Source organism: Physeter macrocephalus, chromosome 7, assembly GCF_002837175.3.
Source record: "Physeter macrocephalus isolate SW-GA chromosome 7, ASM283717v5, whole genome shotgun sequence".
Taxonomy (NCBI): domain Eukaryota; kingdom Metazoa; phylum Chordata; class Mammalia; order Artiodactyla; family Physeteridae; genus Physeter; species Physeter macrocephalus.
In genome coordinates, this window is record NC_041220.1 from 90,955,456 (window position 1) to 90,981,153 (window position 25,698).

Consider the following 25,698-nt stretch of genomic DNA (forward strand, 5'->3'; position numbering starts at 1 on the left):
AAAGGAAAAACAAATTCATTGTCAAGAGATCAACACACAGACCTACTAGAGCATGGACTTGAGGATATGGGGAGGGGGAAGGGTAAGCTGTGACGAAGTGAGAGAGTGGCATGGACATATATACACTACCAAACGTAGGGTGGATAGCTAGTGGGAAGCAGCCGCATAGCACAGGGAGATCAGCTCTGTGCTTTGTGACCACCTAGAGGGGTGGGGTAGGGAGGGTGGGAGGGAGGGAGACGCAAGAGGGAAGAGATATGGGAACATATGTATATGTATAACTGATTCACTTTGCTGTAAAGCAGAAACTAACACACCATTGTAAAACAGTTATACTCCAATAAAGATGTTTTAAAAAAAAAAAAAAGAGATAAAGCAAACAACAGAACCAAACACAGAGATGACCCTGATGTTAGAACTGTCAGACAGGGAATGCCAGAATAACTATGATTAACATGTTAAAAGACCTAGAGGAAAAGATTAGTATGTAAAAGGATCTGGATAATATGTATGAACAGATGGGGGATTTCAGCAGAGATATGGAAACTATAGGTGAAACAAAGAGAGAAAACAAGGGTGTTTAAAAAAAAAAAAAGAAACCAGAAGGAAGCACCAAATGATTGTGGGACAATATCAAATGGTCTAACATACACTTAACTGGAGTCCCAATGAAGAAAAATAGAACAGAATTATCTCAAAAGATAACAGTTGACATTTTCCAAAATTAAATAAAGACAACAAATCACAGACCCAAGGAGGTCAGAAAACTCTTAAAATTGTGAAGTTATCATTATTTTATATCAAGCAAGTTTAAAATAAAAGGTTTCAATAAAGATATAGCTTGAAATAATTAGCTACTGAGGAGTATGTATTTAGCAGATATTGTAAAAATATTTTCTATTACCCATAAAAATACAACATATTATTTACTATCTCCACATAAAAATGAACTAGAGGACTTCCCTGGTGGCACAGTGGTTAAGAATCCTCCTGCCAATGCAGGGGACCCAGGTTCAAGCCCTGGCCAGGGAAGATCCCACATGCCGTGGAGCAACTAAGCCCATGCGCCACAACTACTGAGCCTGCTCTCTACAGCCTGCGAGCCACAACTACTGAGCCCACATGCCACAACTACTGAAGCCCGTGTGCCTAAAGACGGTGTTCCGCAACGAGAAGCCACCGCAATGAGAAGCCCGCACACCGCAACAAAGAGTAGCCCCCGCTCTCTGCAACTAGAGAAAGCCCACGCGTAGCCGCAAAGACCCAACGCAGCCATAAATAAATTCATTAATTTATTTTTAAAAAATAGACTTTCATGTGTCTGTTGATCCTCACTTCAAAGCCCACTTTTCCCATAGGATCTTAGTTCTTCAATTTCAAATTGTGGTAGGGTTAAGATTTTTCAGGAACATCTTCAGCATGATTAGAAAGGAGTTATCTATAAACATACCATGTCTTGCTTTGGAATTTGTATTTAACAAGTACAGCTGCAGTTTATCTAGAAATCTGGAAAAAATGACTGAATACAAAAAAAAGACTTATCTTATTATCTTTTATTTCCTAAGCAGAGTCTAATCCCACGTTGTTTCATTATAAATTAGAGGTCCTACAATAGCATAACAATTTTTTACTCCTTTACTAACCTAGAACATCAAAAAAAAACAGTCCTAATTATAAACAGTTCAGGATTCAAGGCTTATAATGAATATGTCATGACTATCAGCCATGTACCTGAAAACAAATTTTTAAAGACTTCAAAATGTAAACCTAAATTTTCAGTACACCATAACAACTAGTTGATAATTTTATAAACAAGTTTAAACAATTTATCAGAGATTTTCATACGTATTTTGACTAAATTCAGAGGGCCAACATATCTTCAAGTTTCTATGACATTTTAAAATACACCCCCAAAAAGTCAAAAGGTAAAAACAGTAAAATTTTTAAAATACATGTTAAGACACAAAATATGAACTTTGGTTTCTTTTTAAGATTTTACAAATGGTAACAAACATATGACTATAGAAAAAAATTTTTAATAAAAGCTAAAAAAAAAGATACATAAGTAAACTCCAAGAGCTACAAATAAAAGTATAAAAATTGACAAAGATACAGGCTCAGAAAAATGGATGCCCTAATGCTTGCACACAGCCGCACTACCCAGAAAGAGGCTTCCAAGGAGACATCAAACGTGAAGCTAACCACACACCTTTAACAAGGCAGAAGCATGAGCTGAGGGCAGAAGCACACACTAGGAGGAGAGCAGATGGGGGCATGTCAGGCAGAGACAGCTGCATCAAGCTATGGGTGGACTGTGGGAGGAGGAAGCAGTGGGGGGCAGGGAAGGGATGGAGGGATGGGGGGAGGGACAGTGAGAAAAAAATAGGTCCCATAAAGAAATATTATATAGCATATGGCAAAAACAACACAGGACCAGGAGTTAATAGATTCTGGATTCTAGTTCTAGGTCTACCATATTGTACTAAAGTTGATTTTAGAAAACATGTATTTGTATATGCTTTGTATAAAACTCAAAGAGATTTATCATGACTTGTATAACTGATATTATAAATGAGTAAAAAGAATGATAAATAAAATCAATGTGCCACTTAGCTTCAGCTACAAAGGAGTCTGGGAACTAGTGAACACTGGGATCAGTGGCAACCATAAATTGAGGAAGTTGTCAATTTGTTCAAAGATCAGATACTGTATATAGCAAAACTACAACTGCATGACAAGTAACCAGAGCATTAAAAGTGAAAGGAGAGCAGAGACTTCATTTGTTTAGTTTTCTATATTTCTCCAGCACCTAAAAAGTGTCTAGTAGTTTGAAGTAGGCATTCAAACATCTGTTGAATACACTCCCCAACTAAATAACACACTGTAATCTCACAGTCCCTGCCTAATACTTACTGATTCTACTACTCTTAATTTCACATTAATCAGCACTTTTTAAATGTTTTTAAAGTCTGTAAGATTACAGGTTGAATAAAATTCCATCCTTTTTAATAATCACATCCTTTTAAATTTCCCTAAACTCTTTCAAAAAGATGTGAAATTATCAATTATAGAAGAGTTCATGACTTAAGCCAACTGAGTAATATATTAATTATAACTGCTCAGTCTATAAAAGTGAAAAACAAAGTTAATGCTGTAACATTTTTCCATTAGAAGTTAGCAGTCAGATGAAGATGTGCTACAGTTCTTCCCAAAAATACCTAACACAAAAAATTTTTCAATACCAACAAAGACATATTAGATCAGAACAGATGTCGATGATTAAATCATGTAATATTCCAGACTAACTTATTTTAAAGTGCTGGACACACTGTATCAAAGTGATGTTTGTAAATGATTAATCACTATATAAATGTAAGGTATCATTAACTATAAGAGATTACAATCAAAGACAAAGCTTCAAGTCAAAAAGTATCTACAAGACTATGGTACAACTTTTAAGAGAAAGATACCTCAATTGAGTAAAAAATAAAGAAGAACCACTATAATACAACATAAGTAGACAGATATTGCCTGTCAGAATTGCAGTAAGAAGTGTATAAAGAATCCGTTAAGACAGTTCCAAGGTGGAAGAAGTCATGCCCTCAAATTAAAGATGACTCTGGAAAGACTTTATGACAACAGAAACACGGAAGAGCAGGAGCCATCTCAATTTTTAGCAACTATGACATCTCCAACTCATACAACAGTGTGCTGAACACAGAATATTATCAATATTTACTGACTGAATAAACAAACATTTAGAATCGACCTTGAAAGATTGAGAGGACACTCTAGCATGAGGGAAACACGTAAGGAAAAGAATAAAGGAGGAAATACGGTGTGTTCAAAGAACACTGAGTAGCCTAATTTTGCTGGAGTATATTTAGAACATGCAGAAGATCAGCAGGAGTTTGTGTCCACTATGAACTTCATAACACGTTTAAATTTAATTTGGTATAAGTGGAAAATAATAAAAGCTTTATGGCTTCCCTGGTGGCGCAGTGGTTGAGAGTCCGCCTGCCGATGCAGGGGACACGGGTTCGTGCCCCGGTCCGGGAAGATCCCACATGCCGCGGAGCGGCTAGGCCCGTGAGCCATGGCCGCTGAGCCTGTGCGTCCAGAGCCTGTGCTCCACAACGGGAGAGGCCACAACAGTGAGAGGCCCGCATACATACCGCAAAAAAAAAAAAAAAAAAAAAAAAAAAGCTTTATTAATGAAACTAGAATATAAGAGAATGCAAGATGAGTTATAAGATTATTGCCTCCTCTAACACAAATGATTTAGTTCAGAACAAATATGGTAGCAATAAGAATGAAAAGAATGGGGAAAAGGTCAAATATAATTCCAAGACTGTGAGTTTGGCTGACTAGAAAACAGTGGCATAGTTAAAAGAAATACAAAGTCAAAAAAAAGATGGGGTGGAGGGAGAATGACATAAAGAAAATGACATTTGTTGAGCGTCTATTCCTTGATAAGCATTTCAAATACACTATTTTATTTAGTCTTCACAACAACTTTGTGAGGTAGTTATACTCCCACTTTACAAATGAAGCAAAGAAGTCAAGATGCTTCCCCAAAGCTCACAAAGTTAATTAGTTATGTGTCACTCCCTCTATTCTTCCTTCCTAAGGGAACCTCCATTTTGTTCAAATATGGGCCAGCAATGTGCTCAGGAAGGTGGGCCACTCTCCTAGGCCTGGGACAATAAAACTTGACTGTTCTAAACAAGGGAAATCCTATTTCCATTATCCAATAACCCAGGCCTGACCTATGAGACATGAGAAGAAATATGTTGAGGGCTCCAGGAAACTTTCTTACCTGCATTAGCATCATGATGTCATTAGGAACCTTGAAACCACCAATCTAAGAATTACCCTTGATTCCTCCCTTTCCTTCACTCTTGTTTCCCAATCCATCAGCAAGTCAAACTGATTCTATTCAATAATTCCAAAACATCTTGTTAACCCTTCCTTTTCTCCTATCATCCTAATCCAAGCCATTATTAACTCTCAACTGGACTCTTAACAATTATTCTCCTAGGCAATCTCCCTGTGGTCACTCTTACTCCCGACAATTCATTCCCCAAACAGCAGCCAAAGAAATCTTTAAAATGTAAATCATGGAGCAACTAGAACCCTTGTGTTCTGTTGGTGGGACTGTAAAATGGTACGACCACCATGGAAAACAGTACAGAGTTTTCTTAAAAAATTAAAAAAAAAAGCTACCATATGCTCCAGCAACCCCACCATTGAGTACATACACACCAAAAAATTGAAAGCAGAGTCTCAAAGAGATATTTGCACACCCACGTTCATAGCAGCACTATTCACTATAGCCAAGAGGTAAAAGCAACGCAAGTGTCCTTCGACAGATGAATGGATATTTAAAAATGCGGTATAAACATACAATGGAATACTATTCAGCCTTAAGACAGAAGGAAATCCTGTCATATACAACAAGGATGAACTTTGAGGACCTTATGCTAAGTGACATAGCTAGTCACAGTAAGACAAATACTGAATAATTCCACTTATATGAGGTATCTAAAATAGTCAAATTCATAGAAACAGAAAGTAGACAGTAGTGAATATACTTAACACTACTCAACTGTACACTTAAACATGGTTAAGATGGTAAATTTTATGTTATGTTTTTTTCATAACATACATACACACACAGCAGGCCAAAGGAAAAAAAAAAAAAGTAAATCATATCACTTCACTCCCCTCCTTAAAATGTTTCAGCTGCTTCCTATCACCCACTGATAAACTCCAAACAAGGTCCATGAGGCTCTGTACCATCTGGTCCTTCCTGCCTGTACAGCCAGATCACATGCTACTCTCCTCCTTCAAGATGCTCAGTCAAAATGATACTCTCTCACTTCCTCAAACAATTCAAATTCTTTCTTGCCTCAAGGTCTTTGTCCATTCTATCACCCCTGTGTGGAATGCTCATCCCTAATTCTTCACAGACTTAGCTCTTTATTATCCTTCAGATGTCACCTTAAACGTGACCTTCTCAGAAGCCTTCCCTAACCAGGCTACCTAAACTAATAGGTGTTCCCAGACCATACACATTCTTTTCTATCTTATGTCTCTTCTGTTCCTTGGTAGCATTTCTCACAAATTAAAATACTATATTTTTCCCCTATCTTCCCAAACAAAATGCAAGCTCCACAGGGACAAGGACCTCATCAATCCTGTTCATCATTATGTCCTGACTACTTATCATATGCCTGTTATATACTTAACATTCAAATATTTATTGAATAACTTCACATTAAGAAAAAATCATTCTATAAGCCTGTTATTAAACATATATAAATATACATACAGATCTTTAAAAGCCTAACTGATGTGACAACTATTATTTCTAGTTATTGAGGTAGACATGTTGACTTTATACTTTTTGATATGCTCTAACTTTCCTATAATAAATCTTTATACTTTTTAAGACTGATATTTCAACTTCTAAATGTTTCAGATCTTTTAATTATATAAAATAATAAAGGTACCAAACAAGATAATGATACAACCAACTTTTTAAAAACACCACAGTACTCCTCAATCTCTGCCTATACTTAAGTTTTGTATTTCTACAAAGTTTTAATATCAGACCATTAATCGTTGTTTAGATCACAGAAGTGACTCAAACTATGCCTACTTACTTTTCTAAATGCATATAAAACATTCTAATAATACTCAATATATCACAGCACATTTCTACAACTTTCCTACATCTATATCTATAGATTTTTTTAGAAGTCAACAGTAATTGAACACTTATACTTGCCACACTCTAAGCACTTTACATAGTTTAACTCATCTTTACTTTAAACCCATTTTAGAGATAAGGAAATTTAGGTACTAATAGGTTAAATTACCTACCCTAAATTACAAAACCACTGTCAGACTGGGCCTCAAGCCCAGAAAATCGTGCTCTAGTCGAGAGGCTATGCTCTTAACCACACTAGTTGGAACAGACTTACGGCCCAAATAAAAATTCAAGATATAAAATGCTATGTTTCTTAAAAATTACATTCCATCCTTAAGGAATATTCATGAAAACAAAGCACAAATAGGAATTACCCACTTATTGAGAATACCAATTTTTTTTAAAAAGTCCTTTGTCTTAAGCCCCAGAAATCATACATTTTAAATGTGTAGTTTTTAAGGGTTCAGAATATTTAACAGCAAAATTTTTAAAAATGAAAAACTGGTTATTTACCAAAGATAAATGAAGAAAGAACTCATAAAGTTCCTTGGACAATAAAGATCTAGAATTTAACACTAACCAAAAAGTTTAGGGCTTCCCTGGTGGCGCAGTGGTTGAGAATCCGCCTGCCGATGCAGGGGACACAGGTTTGTGCCCCGGTCTGGGAAGATCGCACATGCCGCGGAGTGGCTGGGCCCGTGAGCCATGGCCGCTGAGCCTGTGTGTCCGGAGCCTGTGCTCCGCAACGGGAGAGGCCACAACAATGAGAGGCCCGCGTACCACACACAAAAAAAGTTTAATTCTGCTATTTCTCCAGCCTCATTTCCTAATTCACTTCTAATCACACCCTGGGCTTTGTCTTAACACTCCTTGGCACTGGAGGATTTTTAAGGCATAAACTATTTGAAAGCAATCCTAAATCTCCATTATATGGAATAATTTATTATGGAGATGACAATTTCACAAGGCTTCTATAAGGATTAAATGAGATAAAACATAAAAATGCCAGGTATAAATCTGAATCCCACACGCAAATGTTCGTACACTACAAGCAGGCTGACCACTGACTCTGCCATCCTGGGTATTTGGTAATTCACAATCACCATCCAGCATTCTCAAATGCCAAAGTGTATGATCAATGTCATTCCCCACTCAGCTTACTTCTTTCATACCATTATAATTTTCCCTATCTGACAAACTCTTATATAGTCTCAGTGAATACCCCTACTGTGAGGAAGGGGGGACATCTTCACTAATAACCCACCTCCTCTCATCAAAGTTAGGGACTCCCAACTTTGTATTTAATTTTGCTAAATACAGCACATGCCCTAATGTCCATATACCCTCATCACAATGTATCATCACCCTTTAAGTGGTTATATCTCCTCCTGGAAAACAAAGCACAGTCAATAGCTTATTAATCCCGGAATTCCAAACATCTGATTTCTACTGGCATATAAAAGTCACTGAAGGTTTTTGTTTGTTTGCTTGTAGTTTTTGGTTTGTCTGTAAATGAAGAATAAAAGTAATACAAAGGGGTGAACAAAAAAGAATGTTTGTTTACATTATACCTTTTTCCAAAGAAAGGGAAAAGGAGACTTATTTTCAATACTGCAAATGTATAACAAGCACTTATAATAAAAATTCTAAAAGATATTTTTAGTAAATGCAGGAATGCTCCTAGATAAGCTACCATAGTCATTTCCTTTTAAAAAACAAATACACAAAAATCTGTTGCATTTCTATAGACTAACAACAAACTATCACAAGGAGAAATTAAGGAAGCATTCCCATTTACAAGTGCATCAAAAAGAATAAAATACCTAGGAATAAATCTACCTAAGAAGGTAAAAGACTTGTACTCGAAAAACTGTAAGACACTGATGAAAGAAACTGAGGACAATAAAAACAGATGGAAAGGTATACTGTGTTCATCGACTGGAAGAATTAATATTGTTAAAATGACCATACTACCCAAGGCAATCTACAGATTCATTGCACTCTCTATCAAAACCAAGGGCATTTTTCACAGAATGAGAACAAATAATTTTAATATGTGTATGGAGGGACTTCCCTGGTGGTCCAGTGGTTGGGAATCCGCCTTCCAATGCGGGAGACACAGGTTTGATCCCTGGTCAGGGAACTATGATCCCACGTGCCGCGAGGCAACTAAGCCCATGCACTGCAACTACTGAGCCCATGCGCTCTAGAGCCTGCAGGCCACAACTAGAGAGCCCATGCACCACAACTAGAGACAAGCCCGTGCGCCACAACGAAGAGCACACGCGCCACAACGAAAGATCCCATGTGCCGCAACTAAGACCCAACGCAGCAAAATAAATTTTTAAAATATATATTTTTTTAAAACGTGTATGGAAACACACAGAGCCAAAACAATCTTGAGAAAGAACAGAGCTGGAGGAATCATGCTGACTTCAGACTCTACTACAAAGCTACAGTAATTAAAACAGTATGGTACTGGCATAAGAAAAGACACACGGATAAACGGAACAGAACAGAGAGCCTGGAAATAGATCCACGCACTTATGGTCAATTAATCTACGACAAAGGAGGCAAGAACATGCAATGGAGAAAAGACAGTCTCTCCAATAAGTGGTGCTGGGAAAACTAGACAGCTACATGTAAAAGACTGAAATTAGAACATTCTCTAACACCATATACAAAAATAAGTTCAAAATGGATTAAAGACCTAAGTGTAAGACCAGAAACCACAAAAATTCTAGAAGAAAACATAGGTAGAAAACTCTCTGACATAAATCGTAGCAATAATTTTTGGCTCTGTCTCCTAAAGCAAAGGAAATAAAACAAAAAATAATCAAATGGGATCAAATCAAACTTAAAAGCTTTTGCCCAGCAAAGGAAAGCACTGACAAAACAAAAAGATAACCTACTGAATGGGAGAAAATATTTGCAAATGATATGACCAATAAGCGGTTAATACCCAACATATATTAACAGCTCATACAATTCAACATCAAAAAAGCAAACAACCCAATTAAAAAATGGGCAGAAGACCTGAACAGACATTTTTTCCAGAGAAGACATGCAGATGGCCAACAGGCATATGAAAAGATGCTCAACATCATGAATCATCAGAGAAATGCAAGTTAAAACTATAATGAGGGGCTTCCCTGGTGGCGCAGTGGTTGCGCGTCCGCCTGCCGATGCAGGGGAGCTGGGTTCGTGCCCCGGTCTGGGAGGATCCCACGTGCCGCGGAGCGGCTGGGCCCGTGAGCCATGGCCGCTGAGCCTGCGCGTCCGGAGCCTGTGCTCCGCAACGGGAGAGGCCACAACAGAGGGAGGCCCGCATACCACAAAACAAAACAAAACCAAAAAAAAAAAAAAAAGAAAAAAACTATAATGAGATATCACCTCATTATAAATGAGGTATCTATTAAGAATGGCTATCATCAAAAAGAACACAAATAACAAATGTTGGTGAGGACGTAGAGAAAAGGCAACCCTCGCACACTGTTGGTAGGAATGCAAACTGATGCAGCCACTGTGGAAAACAGTATGGAGATTTCTCAAAAAACTAAAAACAGAACTACCATATGGCCCAGAAATTCCACTCCTGGGTATATATCAAAAAAAAAAGGAGAACACTAATTTGAAAAGGTACATGTGCCCCAATGTTCACAGCAGCATTATTTACAATTGCCAAGATATGGAAGCAACCTAAGTGTCCATCAGCAGATGAATGGATAAAGAAGATGTGGTGTGTATGTGAGTGTGTGTACACACACACACACAAACACACATGCAATGGAATACCACTCAGCCATAAAAAAAGAATGAAATTTTGCCATTTGTAACAACATGAATGGACTTGGAGGTTATTATGCTAAGTGAAATACGTCAGAGAAAGACAAATACTGTATGATATCACATATATGTGGAATTTTAAAAAACAAAATTAGTGAATATAACAAAACAAGAAAGACTCACAGATATAGAGCACTAGTGGTTACCAGTGGGGAGACGAAAGGGGGAAGGGGCAAGACAGGGGTGGGGAATTAAGAGGTACAAACTATTATGTATAAAATAAGCTACAAGGATAAACAGGGAATACAGCCACTATTTTATAATAACTATAAATGGAGTATAACCTTTGAAAATTGTGAATCACTGTTGTACACCTGAAACATATATAATATTGTATATCATCTATACCTCAATTTTTTAATGATATACATTTTTAAAATCATGTAATCCACTCTAGCAATTTTCAAGTTTATATTGTTCTTGCAACAATAAAAATGGTCAATTTTTATATTCCCAGTTCTTTGCATCATTCTGACACAAAACAGTCACTAAAAAATGTTCAAAACTATGTGCGTACACACACATTCACTGAAGTCTGACTTTCTCACTTTTAGCCTCTGGGTTTTTTAGGATCCATTTCGACAGAACCTAGAACCAAATACTGGATGCACACTACAAGGTAAATTTAAAAAAGCAAATTCAAGAAACAGCAAAGGATACCTGTACCACAGCTGGACAAAGATCTGGAGTAGCTTTTTTTTTAATTTGGTACACACAAATACAGAAGAAAGAAATATCAAGGATTAACACAGTCTGAATGTTTGTGACAAAGTAGAAAGAAAAGGGCTTCCCTGGTGGCGTGGTGGTTGAGAGTCCGTCTGCCGATGCAGGGGACACAGGTTCGTGCCCCGGTCCGGGAAGATCCCACACGCCGCGGAGCAGCTGGGCCCATAAGCCATGGCCGCTGAGCCTGCGCTCCGCAACGGGAGAGTCCACAAACAGTGAGAGGCCCGCATACCAAAAAAAAAAAAAAAAAGTAGAAAGAACAGATGAAGATGACAGCAGGAAAAGAGGAAAAATTACATACCTGTCATTAATGGAAAAATTTAAAGATTTATTGCTGGAGACTAGGAGTAAAGAAAAAAGGGAACTAAGATTATCTATTACTCAACATCATATATTTTTGAAAGGAAAGAAAAACAATAGCGCAAAGAAAACATGAGTGCAATAACATGGACCCGTGCACTGTGCTGAATAGCAGGAAAAAATTTCAAGTAAGGATTTTAAAACATTTTTCACTTATTGAGAATCACTTAAGAAACAATTACAAATCACTTTCATTACTCTGGGGGTTTGTGATGAGGTTTCTTACTATTTTTTAATTACCTAAATAAGATACTCACTTCGAATATTTTCAAAATTTAAAAACCAGTTTTTACTTAATTCAATAAAATCTTCTTTGACATTTTCAGTTCCATATAATGTCAAGTTTAGGAAAATCAAAGAGAGAGGTAGAGAAAGTGAAAAGAGGCCAAGATCCAGGCACACAAAAAGATAAATTCATTTGCAAGAACACTGGGCCAGATACAGGCACTTGAGTTCTGAAATGAACTAGTCCAAGTAAACTGTGTTTGTCATACTCTGGTTCCCTGGTCCTGGGGTGGGGGGTTTACCACTATCTTAAGAAAACACTGAAAAGTCACTATTAAACACTCTAAAACTAATCTTAGCCTTAATCCTAAAGTTGTTTCACTTTAGACAAGATGGCTGATAAAGCCTAACAGAAAGGAAATTACTCTCAGGACTGCAGCCATGATGGTTGTGCAGTATCACCTCAAGGGCCAAATGAAATAAAGCCAAAAGTCAAATCAATCATTGGCTTGGGGTTCCCCACCCCCAATTTAGAACTTTCCTAGTAATGAAGTTCTCTGAGGAGGAAATGTTCAGGTAGACTAGAGGAACACAGACTGAGGACACAGGCTTAGGGGAGAATCAACCTTAAATCTGCAACAATGAAACCAGTCAAGGAGAATAGTTACTGAAGGTAGGGTTAGAAAGTGTCAAGACGGACTGAATATCTAATACCTACTAATATAAAGATCTAGAAGGATAAGGAAAGGAACAAATCATTTAGATTTGGCATTTGAAATCATCTACAGATCAAGTGTGACGTTCACACAATGAAATTCAAAAGTTAATTTTGAAACAAATAATGTATCAGTACTCTGAGACACTGTTATCCAAATGGCGGCTGGCGGGGAGTTCAACCCTGACGCATTGTAATGTTAGTTCAATCTGGAAACAGTTATCCTTTGTTAAGGAATAAACATGCATTTTTAAATAAGGAATACTAAAAAGTTTCATATAAACAGTTTGTAAATCATCACGTAAGTCCAATCATATACAAAAATAGTAATTTTTTAATTAAATAGGCACATTTGAAATACAGACACTCTACAACAAAGTGTTCCTTCTTGCCTATTTTCAAGGACTTGTACCAATTTAAGTCATTTTAGAAACTCTAGGAGTTTAAAGGTTTAAAGGCAATTTTTATTTCTTAGACTTTATATAGATTCCTTTCTAATCTAACCATAAAGGAAATTTTATAAAATTTCCTCTAAACATTTTCATAGCCACTGTATCTTTTAAACTTTCAAGACTTCCACTTCTATATAGCTTACTAATTGGCCTCTTTATTTATCTCTCTTATCTCACTTCCATCCACCTAGACTTAGTTTTTCAAACACTGAGGTCATGTCACTCCCATGTTTAAAAACCACAGGGCTTCTCAACCCCTGACAGGATAATAGATTTAGAACTCTAAGTTCATGAACAAAACATTCTGAAAGGTCAAAATACCTTTTTAAGCCTTTCATTTGACCTTAAAATTTAAAGTAAACTTACGTTTTCCATAACTTGTGCATGTTTAGTATTGTTAAATGTTTTAAATTACTATCTATTAAATATGTAATGTTTGCTTTCAAAATAATCTAGTAAAATGAATATGCCAAGAAAATGTATCATAACTTTCCTGTGGCTTTCCATACTCCCCAGCACATGGCTGAGTACCCCAGTTTTAGATGTGCTGACATTTTGATAAACAGGGAATAAACTAGGGAATATTAAAGCTCTTGATAATTTGGCCAAATCTTCTTTCTCCTTGCATTTCTGCCACTCTACATACAACCTATGCTTAACTCTAAAGAAAACTATTAACTTATTCCTTATTCTTGCATACGCTTCCTCCTTGAAAGCCTTTTCACTCATCTCCACAAGTCCTATCTATACATCAAGGTCCAGCTCAAACTCAACCCTCCTCCAAGTAATTGTCTCTAGTAGCCTTTCTTTCTCCAACATTTTTAGGTCTGTTATTGTTAATCACAGTCTATCTCAATATTATGTCTAGTTGTGTGTATAAGGAAGCATACAACATACCAGCTAAGAATCAAAGCTTTGGAATCAGAGAAACACAGGTCAACATCCGACTCTGCTACTTACTAAATGTAACCTTGGACAAGTTACTTAAGATCATCCTGCATCAGTTTCCTCATCTCTTACATGAAGAAAGAAACTACCTAACAGAATTAATCTCACAATCAAAAACAGTGATGTATATAAAGCACTTAGCACAATACTGACTGCCAGTAATAGTTTAATAAATATACCTATTATTCCCAATAGGCAGACCCATGTCTTAGTCTCTTTTGTATTTTTTCCCATTCGTACTACATGGTATTTGGCATATGCTTAATAATTGCTTGGTTGATGAAATCTGATCAATTCAGAAGTAATATCCTAGGTAGGTCTTAATAAGGTAAGGTCCAAATTCTGGCAGATATCAAAAATGGCTTGCTAATCATATTATTAGCTGTTAATTTTAACATTAGCTTTATGAGTTCAAACTTTAGCTACCCTATACACAAATATAGATCTCCATGCATCATTCTGAAAATGTTCCACACTGCATTATTATCAATGAGTAGGGAAATATCCGAAATACTTGATACAGTTACTCAAAAGTCTAAATTAATCTAAAAACATTAGCATGTATCCAATCACAAAGCAAGCCTTTAGCAAAGTAAAGAATCCCTGTGTGGATCCTATTGTTAAAATTAAACTAAATCCTGAACCCACTTTTCCAGCTGGCCCTCTGAGTTTTTCCTGTGTCAGGGGATTCCCAACAGAGACCACTCAGTTCTGCCATAGCATTCTCAAAAAGAGTACCAAGGGATGCAATGTTTCCAGACCAATAAGATTACTATCAATTCTTAAATGGTCAGAATAGACTAGATCAAAAGGGATACGAGTATATTCTTTAATTCTGTAGTCAGCAACAGGAAAAGGAAAAAACAACCTAGAGCAATGACCAAAGACTAGTAAAGAAAGGGACTGGTATGGGACTTCCCTGTCGGTCCAGTGATTAAGACTCTGCTTTCCAATACAGGGGGTGCAGGTTCGATCCCTGGTCAGGGAGCTAAAATCCCACATGCCTCGTAGCCAAAAAACCAAAACATAAAACAGAAGCAATGCTGTAACAAATTCAATAAAGACTTTCAAAATGGTCCACATCAAAAAAAAAAAAAACAAAAAAAAAATTTTTGTTTTTAAAAAGAAAGGGACTGGTAAATGATAACTATGGGAAAGGAAAAAAAAGGATACAGCAGAAGACCTAGCCATCAAAAGGCAGCTTCAGGAAATCCTAAGCTAAATTCAAAAAGAGTAACTTCACAAAAGGAGGAAAAACATTTTCTAACACTATGTGAAGTAAACTATGAATTTAACTACTGTCACAATGAAAACATTAACACGTGCAAATTCACAAAATATTACTCAAAGTAACATATATATGTATATATATAACATGTATATGACAAAATATACATATTTTGTCAGAATAAATAATTGTGTTCTATAAACATGCGATATATTTATGTATGTATGTATGTCTATTGTATATATGTGGGCCCTTTCATAAGCTATTTCTCAGGGACCATATCTGGATGAGATCAATCACTGCCTACTGGGATCAATTCATTGACTCTGAATCTGTTAGGCAAAAAAGAAAAAAAAAGTGATGTTTTGAATTATTCAAACACTGCTTTAGATTATAATCAACAAGCACTCAATCACCAATCCCTAACTTGCTTTAAATTTCAATCACTTTGAAAGTAAGAACCCTAAATATAAATGTATTATTATTAAATTATATTAAAATTTTATATATCAATAAATACACACACATATATATATATAACTTAAGCCCTTACTACACAGCATTGTAGTTAATGGTTTCACCTTATCAAAACATTTGCACACACTGAATCCTGAAAAGGTAATATAAAAAAAGAAAAAGGGGCTTCCCTGGTGGCGCAGTGGTTGAGAGTCCGCCTGCCGATGCAGGGGACACGGGTTCGTGCCCCGGTCCGGGAAGATCCCACATGCCGCGGAGCAGCTGGGCCCATAAGCCATGGCCGCTGAGCCTGCGCTCCGCAACGGGAGAGTCCACAAACAGTGAGAGGCCCGCATACCAAAAAAAAAAAAAAAAAGTAGAAAGAACAGATGAAGATGACAGCAGGAAAAGAGGAAAAATTACATACCTGTCATTAATGGAAAAATTTAAAGATTTATTGCTGGAGACTAGGAGTAAAGAAAAAAGGGAACTAAGATTATCTATTACTCAACATCATATATTTTTGAAAGGAAAGAAAAACAATAGCGCAAAGAAAACATGAGTGCAATAACATGGACCCGTGCACTGTGCTGAATAGCAGGAAAAAATTTCAAGTAAGGATTTTAAAACATTTTTCACTTATTGAGAATCACTTAAGAAACAATTACAAATCACTTTCATTACTCTGGGGGTTTGTGATGAGGTTTCTTACTATTTTTTAATTACCTAAATAAGATACTCACTTCGAATATTTTCAAAATTTAAAAACCAGTTTTTACTTAATTCAATAAAATCTTCTTTGACATTTTCAGTTCCATATAATGTCAAGTTTAGGAAAATCAAAGAGAGAGGTAGAGAAAGTGAAAAGAGGCCAAGATCCAGGCACACAAAAAGATAAATTCATTTGCAAGAACACTGGGCCAGATACAGGCACTTGAGTTCTGAAATGAACTAGTCCAAGTAAACTGTGTTTGTCATACTCTGGTTCCCTGGTCCTGGGGTGGGGGGTTTACCACTATCTTAAGAAAACACTGAAAAGTCACTATTAAACACTCTAAAACTAATCTTAGCCTTAATCCTAAAGTTGTTTCACTTTAGACAAGATGGCTGATAAAGCCTAACAGAAAGGAAATTACTCTCAGGACTGCAGCCATGATGGTTGTGCAGTATCACCTCAAGGGCCAAATGAAATAAAGCCAAAAGTCAAATCAATCATTGGCTTGGGGTTCCCCACCCCCAATTTAGAACTTTCCTAGTAATGAAGTTCTCTGAGGAGGAAATGTTCAGGTAGACTAGAGGAACACAGACTGAGGACACAGGCTTAGGGGAGAATCAACCTTAAATCTGCAACAATGAAACCAGTCAAGGAGAATAGTTACTGAAGGTAGGGTTAGAAAGTGTCAAGACGGACTGAATATCTAATACCTACTAATATAAAGATCTAGAAGGATAAGGAAAGGAACAAATCATTTAGATTTGGCATTTGAAATCATCTACAGATCAAGTGTGACGTTCACACAATGAAATTCAAAAGTTAATTTTGAAACAAATAATGTATCAGTACTCTGAGACACTGTTATCCAAATGGCGGCTGGCGGGGAGTTCAACCCTGACGCATTGTAATGTTAGTTCAATCTGGAAACAGTTATCCTTTGTTAAGGAATAAACATGCATTTTTAAATAAGGAATACTAAAAAGTTTCATATAAACAGTTTGTAAATCATCACGTAAGTCCAATCATATACAAAAATAGTAATTTTTTAATTAAATAGGCACATTTGAAATACAGACACTCTACAACAAAGTGTTCCTTCTTGCCTATTTTCAAGGACTTGTACCAATTTAAGTCATTTTAGAAACTCTAGGAGTTTAAAGGTTTAAAGGCAATTTTTATTTCTTAGACTTTATATAGATTCCTTTCTAATCTAACCATAAAGGAAATTTTATAAAATTTCCTCTAAACATTTTCATAGCCACTGTATCTTTTAAACTTTCAAGACTTCCACTTCTATATAGCTTACTAATTGGCCTCTTTATTTATCTCTCTTATCTCACTTCCATCCACCTAGACTTAGTTTTTCAAACACTGAGGTCATGTCACTCCCATGTTTAAAAACCACAGGGCTTCTCAACCCCTGACAGGATAATAGATTTAGAACTCTAAGTTCATGAACAAAACATTCTGAAAGGTCAAAATACCTTTTTAAGCCTTTCATTTGACCTTAAAATTTAAAGTAAACTTACGTTTTCCATAACTTGTGCATGTTTAGTATTGTTAAATGTTTTAAATTACTATCTATTAAATATGTAATGTTTGCTTTCAAAATAATCTAGTAAAATGAATATGCCAAGAAAATGTATCATAACTTTCCTGTGGCTTTCCATACTCCCCAGCACATGGCTGAGTACCCCAGTTTTAGATGTGCTGACATTTTGATAAACAGGGAATAAACTAGGGAATATTAAAGCTCTTGATAATTTGGCCAAATCTTCTTTCTCCTTGCATTTCTGCCACTCTACATACAACCTATGCTTAACTCTAAAGAAAACTATTAACTTATTCCTTATTCTTGCATACGCTTCCTCCTTGAAAGCCTTTTCACTCATCTCCACAAGTCCTATCTATACATCAAGGTCCAGCTCAAACTCAACCCTCCTCCAAGTAATTGTCTCTAGTAGCCTTTCTTTCTCCAACATTTTTAGGTCTGTTATTGTTAATCACAGTCTATCTCAATATTATGTCTAGTTGTGTGTATAAGGAAGCATACAACATACCAGCTAAGAATCAAAGCTTTGGAATCAGAGAAACACAGGTCAACATCCGACTCTGCTACTTACTAAATGTAACCTTGGACAAGTTACTTAAGATCATCCTGCATCAGTTTCCTCATCTCTTACATGAAGAAAGAAACTACCTAACAGAATTAATCTCACAATCAAAAACAGTGATGTATATAAAGCACTTAGCACAATACTGACTGCCAGTAATAGTTTAATAAATATACCTATTATTCCCAATAGGCAGACCCATGTCTTAGTCTCTTTTGTATTTTTTCCCATTCGTACTACATGGTATTTGGCATATGCTTAATAATTGCTTGGTTGATGAAATCTGATCAATTCAGAAGTAATATCCTAGGTAGGTCTTAATAAGGTAAGGTCCAAATTCTGGCAGATATCAAAAATGGCTTGCTAATCATATTATTAGCTGTTAATTTTAACATTAGCTTTATGAGTTCAAACTTTAGCTACCCTATACACAAATATAGATCTCCATGCATCATTCTGAAAATGTTCCACACTGCATTATTATCAATGAGTAGGGAAATATCCGAAATACTTGATACAGTTACTCAAAAGTCTAAATTAATCTAAAAACATTAGCATGTATCCAATCACAAAGCAAGCCTTTAGCAAAGTAAAGAATCCCTGTGTGGATCCTATTGTTAAAATTAAACTAAATCCTGAACCCACTTTTCCAGCTGGCCCTCTGAGTTTTTCCTGTGTCAGGGGATTCCCAACAGAGACCACTCAGTTCTGCCATAGCATTCTCAAAAAGAGTACCAAGGGATGCAATGTTTCCAGACCAATAAGATTACTACCAATTCTTAAATGGTCAGAATAGACTAGATCAAAAGGGATACGAGTATATTCTTTAATTCTGTAGTCAGCAACAGGAAAAGGAAAAAACAACCTAGAGCAATGACCAAAGACTAGTAAAGAAAGGGACTGGTATGGGACTTCCCTGTCGGTCCAGTGATTAAGACTCTGCTTTCCAATACAGGGGGTGCAGGTTCGATCCCTGGTCAGGGAGCTAAAATCCCACATGCCTCGTAGCCAAAAAACCAAAACATAAAACAGAAGCAATGCTGTAACAAATTCAATAAAGACTTTCAAAATGGTCCACATCAAAAAAAAAAAAAACAAAAAAAAAATTTTTGTTTTTAAAAAGAAAGGGACTGGTAAATGATAACTATGGGAAAGGAAAAAAAAGGATACAGCAGAAGACCTAGCCATCAAAAGGCAGCTTCAGGAAATCCTAAGCTAAATTCAAAAAGAGTAACTTCACAAAAGGAGGAAAAACATTTTCTAACACTATGTGAAGTAAACTATGAATTTAACTACTGTCACAATGAAAACATTAACACGTGCAAATTCACAAAATATTACTCAAAGTAAATATACATATTTTGTCAGAATAAATAATTGTGTTCTATAAACATGCGATATATTTATGTATGTATGTATGTCTATTGTATATATGTGGGCCCTTTCATAAGCTATTTCTCAGGGACCATATCTGGATGAGATCAATCACTGCCTACTGGGATCAATTCATTGACTCTGAATCTGTTAGGCAAAAAAGAAAAAAAAAGTGATGTTTTGAATTATTCAAACACTGCTTTAGATTATAATCAACAAGCACTCAATCACCAATCCCTAACTTGCTTTAAATTTCAATCACTTTGAAAGTAAGAACCCTAAATATAAATGTATTATTATTAAATTATATTAAAATTTTATATATCAATAAATACACACACATATATATATATAACTTAAGCCCTTACTACACAGCATTGTAGTTAATGGTTTCACCTTATCAAAACATTTGCACACACTGAATCCTGAAAAGGTAATATAAAAAAAGAAAAAGGGGCTTCCCTGGTGGCGCAGTGGTTGAGAGTCCGCCTGCCGATGCAGGGGACACGGGTTCGTGCCCCGGTCCGGGAAGATCCCACATGCCACGGAGCGGCTGGGCCCATGAGCCATGGCCTCTAAGCCTGCGCGTCCGGAGCCTGTGCTCCGCAACGGGAGGGGCCACAGCAGTCAGAGGCCCGCATACCGCAAAAAAAAAAAAAAAAAAAAAGGAAATATAAACCAATATTCTTATGACAATGGGCCTGTTTATTTTGATGTGACATAGTCTCTCTCTTTAAAAGAACACCTGCTTGCTCAAAACTAAGCATGCAATAGATGATTTAAAGGCAATTTATTCTTAAAATACACTAAACCTCTAAAGTAAAACTCTTGAGAGGCAAACTTCAGCGGAAAAGACTGTTTTCTAGATTTTAATAGTAAGAGGCAAACTCTTATGAAGTTCCTAAAGGTAAGTATTTAAAATACTAACCTGAAGAGAAAAAGAGAAGAGAAAGTGACTTTGGGTGTCATTTTCAGAGCTATTAAGAATTCACAGTTAAATGACATCTTTAATACAGAGCCAGAGACAACAATTCTCTCAAAATTCTTACAAGAATTTTCCATTTTCAACATTCACATGAAGCTCAGTTTCATTAGTGAAACTCTCTATTCCATTTCTATCCGTTAACACTGCCTAGATTATGATAACACAGTATTTTTTAAGTTCAGTCTATGGTTCTACTTCCTGAAGTGTACAACAGCAATAATTAATTATGTTCTGGGTTTAGCACAACATTTACAAATGGAAACCACAAAAGAAAGCACTATTCATACAATCAGAATAGGAAGGAGTCCCATACTGACCATATAATTCAAAGAAATTTTCAGTATGCTCTAACTTTGTTGACTATACTTACATAAACTTATTAAAATGACCCAATTTAACTTGTACACTGTGTAATTTGACTATCTTAAATTTCAAGTGATTTACATGATTCAAAAAATCAATATTCAGGCTTCCCTGGTGGCGCAGTGGTTAAGAATCCGCCTGCCAATGCAAGGGACACGGGTTCGAGCCCTGGTCCGGGAAGATCCCACATGCCGCGGAGCAACTAAGCCCGTGCGCCACAACTACTGAGCCTGTGCTCTAGAGCCCGTGAGCCACAACTACTGAAGCCCGTGCTCCACAACAAGAGAACCCACCACAATGAGAAGCCCGCGCACTGCAACTCACCGCAACTAGAGAAAAGCCCGCAAGCACAAAGAAGACCCAACGCAACCAAAAATAAAAATAAATTTATTTTTAAAAATCAATATTCTAACAAAGGGAAAGAATATTAAAAATATTAAAAATAAATTCCAGGGTCAATATTATCTTAGTAAACTTATATTAAAGCACTACAGCACAAACTAATTTTGTGTGATATATCAGACTTTTCATCCAATAAGAATCACCTTTCCTTTTTCACAATACCATAAATAACTCAAAGGAATTTAAATCTTCAAAAGGAAGGATTATAAACAGCTTATTAAAATAAAATTCGATCTTAAGTAATTTTCTTGACCTAATCTACATGATATACAACATACTGTTAGTGGTTAATACTACATTTTTCGAATCATGTGCCCTTTTAGCAACTACATATTGATAAAACACTAGCCAATTACTTATTAACCAAACTTTTCTGCTCAAGAAACCAAGAGCCACACTCCTATAGCTTCTAGAAACCCAAGTAATTCTGCTCCTTCCCTTCGTGCATGAGGCATTAAACCTTCACATTAGTTTTATCTTGCTACTTTCCCAATAATCACTATAAGACTATTCAAGCATAAAACTATCCAACCTATCCTCTCACTCAAACTCTATTACACTCCTAATACTGATCATTCTGTAATCGTTTTATCAAAATTACCCAGCGATAAGTCTGATGTTTCAATTTCCACTTAAAGGGTTTAATATACTGCAGGGTAAAGCAAGTTAAATATTCCTATCATTAGGTTCCATACACTACAACTTCCAAAGAGCTTTGGAAAGTTTACCAACACCCTCCTCTCTAGAATAGTAAACATCCTGTCATAGAACCCAGAGAATAGCTGCTTTGCTCTAAAGAATAGAGCTCCTGAGCTCCACTCACAGCAGCTGTTAGTAACTTTCAAACGCCTGCTGGACTATCACTTTGGTTAAATTAATGATTGGTCATCTTGTTCCACTTTACTTTTTCCTTTTTAGTCTTGCAATTATGTAGAAAATCTACAAAGTACTTTTAAAAATAAAGTACAAAAAAAAAGCTTAAACTCCACTACTTTTCCAAAAGAAATCATTTCAACATCCTTACCTCATTACTTAAACCACAACCTATCAGTACTACATGACAATGGAAAGCTTTAAAAGGATTCAATTTTCTACCTCACCTTACCACATATGTTCGCCAGTTTTCAATAATTTCAAGAACGTTCCATATTTTTAAAAAGTGCTGTTGCAGTCTATCAGAACTGTGCTGCTCAAATACGAGCACCGAATATCCTGCACTTGGTAAATTTTCGGTATATTCCTGGTAACCTGCTCAGCTTTCTGCACCCTTTGCACCCAGTGATGCTCCCACCAGCAAATACTATCTATCCATTCTTTAAAACGGTCTTCTCCCCACTCCTCAAAAACTCCACATCAGACTTAGAGGCTTCCGCATACTAATAAGGAACCACTAAATACCACTAGGTATTATGACTCTCAAAGAATCCTCTCCAGCAGCCTCCCCTGGGACATTGTGCTCAGCGGGTCTCTGAACCTGTGAGACTCGCTGCCAGCTGCCTTTGCAACAGCAGCACCAAAGGCGGACTCAATACCGCATTGCTGCTGACTTCTTCTAGCAGCTTCAAAAAAAAAAAAAAAAACAAAAAACAAAATCAGTCCAGTACCCTGCAGACCCTGCTGGCTCTTCTGCAGCACGGAAGAGAAACCACCGCATTGCTCAGCGTGGAACACCGGAGAGCAGAGTTAAGGGCGGGGAAGCGACTGCCGTCGAGAGGCTTTGACGAGGGCGGGGTATCAAGGGGGAGAGGGAAGGCGTCCGGAGTGCAGCGCCCAAGCAGCTGCCAGGGCGCTGGCGTCTGGGCACCCGGCTGGGCATCGCGCACTGACGAGGGCCGTCGAATAGCAGGCGCCGGGCAGGGGGCGCGGGCCCCTCCCGGGGATGGGGGTCCCGCAGCGCCCGGCCGAGCCCCGCCCGCCGCCCTCCCGGCCCTCACCTGTCATGAGCGCCGGGCTGTCGCCCCCCGCCGCGGCGGGAGAGGAGGCGGCCGCCGCGGCAGAGCCCGCCGCCCGCCGTCCGCGGAGATGCCTGGGCACCAGCTCGCATCCGTCCGCCGCGCCTGCCACCAGCAGCCCGAGGACCAGCAGTGCAGCCCAGCGCCGCCGCCGCAGCCAGCCCGAGGCCGGGCCGGACGTCGTGGCGGGATGAGGACGCGGAGGAGGAGCGGGGGGAAAGCGCGGCGGCGCCCCGGCCGCCAGCCACTCGCCCGCTTCGCGAGGCGCCGCCGCCTCCTGCGACTCCTCGGGCCGCCCCCGCCGCCTCAGACGCGAGCTCCTGTCGGGCTCCAGCCTGGTCCCGTCGGCACCGGCGGCCTCTGGAGCTCGGGTCCCGGCTGCGTTCATTGGTTTCGGTTATTTAAAAAAAAAAAAAAAGGTGAGGAGCAAAAAGGTACGTCGTCTTCAGGCCGCGCGCGACAGTCGCGCTGCTGCGGCAGCAAGACTGGGATCCGCTGCTCTGCCGCCTCCAAACACCAGTCCCAGCGCCCGCGCCGCCGCCGCCGCGGCGCATCCCCCCGCCCCCTCCGGCCCGCGCCCGTCGTAGTACCACGCTCGGCCCGGACGCCTCCTCCCCTCACACATTCGCTCGCATACCAATCCCCCGCCTCCTTCAGCCCCTCCACTGCGCAGGCGCGACGGGGCTGCATTGGGCCTGCGCGGCACCCGAGCCCCGCCCCCGGGGGCGTTCCGGTTAGGACAAGAGCCGTGGGGTGGTTTCCAAGGCTTTCGCTGAGCGGCGAAGATAGGGGGTGGGGAGGAAGGCGGACATGCCCCCTTCCCCCATTCTCGTCCCCCTCCCCCATTCACGCCCCCACCACGCTTGAGGCGGCGGAGGAGGGGGAGCGGGAACCGGAACCAAGGGGACGGGGAGAACAGTACGGACATCCAAAATCGTTTGGGCGACTTTTAACCGTGCAGATGGCAGCAAAAATAATTGCATAGGTCAGAAAACCTTGTAATCGGAAACAGCGGCGTCTCCAAAATTTCGGTATAGGTGGGGCTTACAAGAGGCTAGCAGTATGGAAATGGAGGTAATAGCGTTTTACTTACTTACCAAAGACTTAAAGCTCTTGCTAAGTGCCAGTGTGCCAGGCAATATCCTAAGCGCTTTACAGATTTACATATTGTAACTGAAAGTTAGTAATATCGTTTTCATCCCCATTTTACAAAAGAGGAAACTAAGGCTGAGAAACGTTGTTATTTGCCCCCAGTTTCCACAGCTAAAAAATGGGAGACGGTGCCAGATTTAGCGCCACTGAATGTAAATATTGAAAAGGATTTGGTCTAGCCTCTACTCTTCTGTGTTCAAACATTACCTGAACTCATCACCCTCATCACCTCCCTAACCGCACCCCACCCCAAGGAGTCTTTGCTGTCAGCTGAATAGGTTGACAGAAAAACCGTGTTTCAGATTTCATTTGCCTTCACGTACCTCAAAAGAAACACGCCACACACACACACACTCTCTCTCTCTCCAGAGGCACAAAGTTGTTTTGCAGATAGGGTTCTTAAGCACAAAGGTCCTGTTTGTTATTGGGTTTCTGTAGTTGGGTTAGGGTTTTGACTTGGTTTTTCACTGGTTTGTTTTCTCAAGTCAAGAAGATACTCAAATTACACAATCTCCCAAATAATTTCTTAGGCAGTCTGACCAACATAACCATGAATGTCACTGACTGTGGAAGGACAGATGCACACTTCAGAAAAGAACAAAGAATTTCTTTGAGGCTAATCAATCTATCAACAATGATTTCTTGACAGACTTCTTGGGGACACGGTGTTTAGGTGGCAATTCTTTATAAGGCATCAGGGAGATTATATTTCCCCTGCTGAAAGGCACAGCAATCAAGTCATATATTGGCTGAATGTCCTCCAAAAGGAGATAATTGTGCTAGAGGGCCAGAAAAATATAAAGAAATAGCAGGCTTGTTTTCTGCTCTCCAGAAGGCAACATTTCATTCAACATTAACTGAGTACCTAGCATGTGCCAGGCAGAGTACTTAGTAGTGGGGATTCAAGGGGGTATAAGAGAGATACTTGCAAAAGTCAAGTCAGTTCAGAGATATAAGACAGAGAACACCG

General features: G+C 38.4%; 1 protein-coding gene across 5 annotated transcripts in view; it reads right to left on the reverse strand.

The window, feature by feature from the left end:
* Window positions 1–24,134, reverse strand: part of STIM2 (stromal interaction molecule 2) — a 170,656-nt gene extending 146,522 nt beyond the window's left edge. For 4 of the 5 annotated variants that reach the window (XR_002891155.3, XR_008617845.1, XM_028492080.2 and 1 more), the window contains exon 1: window positions 23,559–24,132. Coding sequence is in view for 3 of the 5 variants with exons in the window: in XM_028492080.2 (XP_028347881.1) it covers window positions 23,559–23,964 (406 nt within the window). In the remaining 2 variants the exon portion in view is untranslated. Of the gene's footprint in view, window positions 1–23,558 lie in introns of all 5 variants that reach the window. The other variant, XM_024119383.3, reaches the window with a different exon arrangement.
* Window positions 24,135–25,698: the final 1,564 nt, after the last annotated feature.